The 5276-nt window shown below is 46.1% G+C and overlaps 1 protein-coding gene across 1 annotated transcript in view; it reads left to right on the top strand.

Moving 5' to 3' along the window:
* Window positions 1-5276, top strand: part of DENND2D (DENN domain containing 2D) — a 19619-nt gene that overhangs the window by 10614 nt on the left and 3729 nt on the right. Inside the window, 1 exon segment of the mRNA XM_006149582.3 lies at window positions 2627-2804. Within this exon segment, the coding sequence (XP_006149644.1) occupies window positions 2627-2804 (178 nt within the window).

The following is a 5276-nucleotide window of genomic DNA, read 5'->3' as shown; positions in this document are numbered from 1 at the left end:
AAAGAGGGTGGAGAACAGTACAGGAAGGTGTTTAATTGTCTGGAAGTTAAGCCCATCTATCCATTGATTTACTCAACATTTATTCACTCAACAAACATTTATTTTGTGTCAACTGTTTGTCAGATGCTAAGCGCTGGAAAGATATAAACAAGCCTGATCCTTGACCCGAAGGAGATGCCGAATTATGTAGTGGTTGAGTGCATAGGTATTAAAATCAGCAGAATGAGGTTCACATTCTGTTCCTCCATCTTTAACTATGACGTCCCTCTTAGATTAGTTCTTAACTTCTTAAGACATGATCTCTATATCTGTAAAACAGAAATAACAGTTGTACCTACCTCATAAGGCTGTGCTGAGGATCTAATGAAATAATGCGTGAGGTTCTTACTGTCCTGGCGCCCTGCCAGGCTTTCATTGTAAGTGCTAGCTGCTACTCTCAGTAAGCTCACAGCTGAGTGTGTTCCCATGCAGTCAAAGCAGGGTCTTGTCATGTCTTGGTTCCTGCCTCTGAGGGGCTTCAAGTCTGAGAAAGACATGGAGAGCTACGTGGCAGCTGCATAAGAAAAAATAGCTATGAAATAGTAGGGGATTGGCCCTGTGTTCGTATCTGGAGAGAGAGGGAACCATGGCATTGGCCTAATAACCTGATTCTGTCCTCTGGGGAAGAAAAAAAGGACGTTAAGAACTCACCAGGGCAGAGGGTCAGGTGGATGGCAGGGGTAACTGAGGAAGGAAGCTTGGGCAGAGTGGGTCTGTGTGCTGAAAATTCTATAAAACTCGGTAACTAAAAGGGAACTCTGTGGGCTAACCTTGAAGGGAGTGGCAGATGCTTTACTTTGGAAACAGCGCTTCCACTCCCAGCCCTGTGTGGAAGCCAGGAGTTCCTGTTGTGCTGAGCTGGGGTTCTGCTTTCCCTTTGGTCAGTGTTTGGGAAGTGAGGCTGGTGGGAGTTACCTCTCAAGCGCTGGCTTTCTCCAGGGAAATCCCACCACTCCCTACTTCCTTCCCACACTGAGTTTTCCAGATTGAAGCTCAGGCAGGAGGGGACTTCCAGGCACCCTAAGCCTTGGCTAGACTTTCTGAGACCCAATCTTCCTAACTCAGGAAGTGCTACCAAGAATTAAAACAAGGTTTCCGCATTTGTTGTTTTTATTGGCCCTGGTTTTGGGGCAAGTTTGGCTGGAGAAATGTAGAAAAGCTAGTGCAGACTAACAAAGAGTGGGGTTGTGTGTATGGTGTGTGTGGTATGTGCGAGGTGTGTGATGTGTGCATGTATGTGTGTGGTGTGCTTGTGTGTGTGGTGTATGTGGCATGTGTGTATGGTGTGTGTGTGGCACATGTGTATGGTATGAGTGTGCATAATATGTGCATGGTTTGTATATATGGAATGTATGTGCATGGTATATAGGATGTGTATGTATGGGTATGGTGTGTGTGCCTGGTGTATATGTGTATGTCATGTGTGATATGTGGATGTATACTATGTGTATGCTATATGTGTGCTGTGTATGTGCATGACATGTGTCATATGTTTATGGTGTGTGTGATTTGTGTGCATGGCATGTGTGGTATGTACATTGTGTGTCATTATGACACCTGTGGTACATATGCATGGTGTGTGTGGTATGTGTGGTGTGTATGTGGTATATGTGTTATGTGTGCAAAGGGTGTGTGCATGGCATGTATGGTGTGTTCTATGTGCACATGTGTGTATATGGTATGTATGGTATACATGACATGCACATGGTGTGTGTGTTTGATGTCTGTGTGTGGCATGCATGTGGGGTGTGCTGTGTATGTGGCATGCATGGTGTGTACATGTGTGTGGCACGTGTGCATGGTATGTGGTATGTGTGTGTGGCATATGTAATATGTGTGTGTTGTCTGTGTGTGTGGTGTATGCAGTGGAAGAAGGAGTGAGACTGAGCTGTGACTTGGGCAGTAAGGACACAAGGGTTCCTTGTTGGCACAGCTGGAGGAGCCACCTCTGGGACTTTCCGTGTAGGAATTCTGGGCAGAGGTTCCTGGAACCTGGGACTTTCCCAAGCTTGCTTAAGCACCAACCTGGTCGCATTTGATAACCTCACGTGGCTGGAGGGAGCCGTGTGAGAGAGCGTGGCCATGAGGGCAAGGGACCCAACGAGGAAGAAAGGCTTGTCCCAACGAGGAAGAAAGGCTGTCTTGCTGCTGAGCCTGCGCTTATAGTGGTCTCTTCACTACACTCTCAGTTCCTTAAGAGCAGGGTCAATGTCCTACTCTTTCCAGTATCCACATCCTTATTACTGTGGCGAGCATGTATTAGGGGGCCCAACCGATTGTCTGTCTCAATGATTTTCTTACTTTCTCTCTTCCGAATGATTTTATTTTTGGCCAATAGTGAGCTGTAGAGACTAACTGGGCAAAGAAGGACCAAATAGAGGCCTCAGCCTTGATTAGTAGAGACAGTCTGTCCTGGTTCCTCTCCCTCTCCTCTCTGCAATGGTAGTGACAAGCTCTGTGACCAGCACAGGTCCTGGACTGGCCTTCTGCAGTGGCACTGGCAGTTCTGGTAGCAGCTGCTGTGGGTGGTGGGCTGTGAAGGGTGTGCAGGGGCCCTCTGACCCTCACTGTCTGTGGTCTGTCCCAGCACTCTGTCTCAATGCATCCATGCTGCTGCCGCGCTGCTCTATCCCTTCAGCTGGGCACACACCTACATCCCTGTCGTCCCCGAGAGCCTCCTGGCCACCGTCTGCTGCCCCACCCCCTTCATGGTTGGAGTACAGATGCGCTTTCGGCAGGAGGTTATGGACAGCCCCATGGAAGAGGTATGGTGTTTCAAAGGGGTACATGAGTTGGAGCCATGAAGACCTGGATTCAGATCCCAGCTCTGTGCTAATGGCTATGTAATTTGGAGCAAGTGTTTACCCTCTTTAAGCCTGAGCTTCCTCAGCTGCAAACTGGGACTAAAAGTGTGCAGTTCCCGAGGGTCCTGGAGGAAATAATCTGCATAAAACCCCTAGCCTGGTGCTTCGCACACAGTTGATGCTCAGTGCTTGGTGGCTCCCTCCCCTGAAGGATTTCCCTTTGGGTTTCAGGAGCAGCACAGAGTATACCCCGGGTCCTCAGGCTGTCTTACACCAACCATCTGGCTCTAACGAGCAGTCTCTGGGTTGTCCCATCTCTTATTCAAATGGATGATCGCAGCTGGTCTATACCACACACACTTCATTGGAATTCATTCAGATTCCCTGGAAATGAGTTCATATAATTTCCTGCAAAATATGAGTTTTAACAATGTAGATTTTTGGAGCAAGAGCTATCTTTCTGAGTAACTCAGAGCTCATGTGGCTAATGAAGATATAGATCCAAATTCCCTTCAATTTTTTTTTTAATTGCCAGAGGGCATGTACATTTAGACATGGAAGAGCGAGAAGAAAGGACCCCTCATGAAGAGCAGTCACTTCACAATCCTGTCTCCATTTCTCCATCCTGTTGGGATTCTTGGCACACATGCATATATACTTGGCATGCTTTTCAAGCAGCTGGGCCTGGGATTTGAACTACCATGTGTGATCTAGATTCCTCAACCACTAGGCCAAGAAGTTAACCTGATTTTGTTAGTTTCTTATTTGCTGGCTGTGCCCCAAACATCTCAGAGGCCTCAACTGTGAAAAGGGGCAGTGATAGCATAAGTCTATCCCCAGTGTTAGAAAAACAGCTCAAATCATAGGCTCTGCTTTGAGCTGTTAGTGGGAACTATCAAAAGTTAGCATTTATGGTATATATATATATATTTTTTTTTTTTTTTTTAAGAGAGATTTTTGCTATAGGGCACATGTGCTCGCTGGAGAGACAGAAACAGAAAGTGAGAATTCACCCCTGTTGCCACACTACAATCTCTTCTCCTCCAGTCTCCTCTCAGGATTTTGGGTGTGCATGCATGTATGCTGGTGTGAGTTTAAGCTGCTGGGTCTGGGACTCAAACTGTGGTCAACTATGTGGGAGTCCAGCAATGTAACTATTATGCCATCTGCTGGTCCCAGCATATCATCATATCTTAAGCCAGAAGAGCTACTTGGGAATGTCTGCCCTGGCTAACCATTGACTCACTCTGGGCAGAAAAAGGGTCCATGAAGAGAAAGAAGAATCTAAAGAGGCATGTGGCTAGTATTAAAGAGAAGTTCCCCATCTTATGTAAGAGACAACTGAGATCCAGAGAACTCAAATGATTTCCCTGAAGCCACACAGGCAACAGTGGAACCTAGCTCAGATAAAACCAAAATGCTTCTGGGACCAGCTAATGGTGTAATGGTTCTTTCAAGGGACTCCCATGTAGTTGACCGTGGTTAGAGTCTGGGACCTGGTGGCTTAAAACTCACACTGGGCACATAGGCCTGTGTGCCCAAGATCCCGAGAGAATGGAGAAGGGACTGAAGGGATTATGGCATGGCCATCCCCTTGGGGGGTGATTTCTTGCTTTTTGTCTTTCTTTCTTTGTCTCTCTGGTGAGTGCCTGTGCCCTATAGCAAAAAACTTCTCAAAAACACAAACAAAAAAATCGGGGGCTGGCAGGTGGTGTGGTGGTTAATGGCACTGGACTCCCATGTGGCCAACTGCAGTTTGAGACTTGGACCTGGCGGCTTGCTTTCTCACTCTCTGTCCCTCTCTGGTCTAATTAAAAATAAATAAATAAATAAATAAATAAATAAATAAATAAATAAAAGAAAAAGATTTAAAAAACAGTAACAACAAAACTCAAAATACTTCTTACAGAGAGTTGCTGGGAAGCAGGCAGGCTGTATTTCCCTTCTCTTCCGCCCTCCTTGAGACTGCTGAGCACACATGGCCTTTGAACCAACCTTAGCCTTGTGACTAACTGGGACAGAGTATTCATCTCATGTTTAGCAATAAAACTTAAAGTGTCCCAACCCCAGAAGTTATGAAACTTCCTGACTCTGCAACTCCAGCTCCTTGGAAGCTGTGGCTCCTCCCTTGATGGCCAGGCAGGAAGACACCAGAAGCCAGTCAACTTTGGCTCCTTCTATCAGAGCATTGGCCTATTTTATTTCTCAGTAGCTGCTCTAAGAAGTGATCAGGGGGTAAGGATGGGAAGGGCCATGCAGCTAGGGTGGTTGTTTAGGGAAGTTCTCTTGACTCCCCATCTAAGTTCTCTGGAAGGGGTTACTCCAAAGACAATAATATGCCCAAATACTGGAAAGAGTCCTGGGAACAACCTCAAAAAAAAAAAAAAAAAAAAAAAAAAAAAAAAAAAAAAGCCAAAAAAATTTCTCTCTACA

Source organism: Tupaia chinensis, unplaced genomic scaffold (assembly GCF_000334495.1).
Source record: "Tupaia chinensis unplaced genomic scaffold, TupChi_1.0 Scaffold000270_2, whole genome shotgun sequence".
In the NCBI taxonomy this organism is placed as follows: Eukaryota; Metazoa; Chordata; class Mammalia; order Scandentia; family Tupaiidae; genus Tupaia; species Tupaia belangeri.
This window is presented reverse-complemented; position numbering and strand designations above follow the sequence as displayed.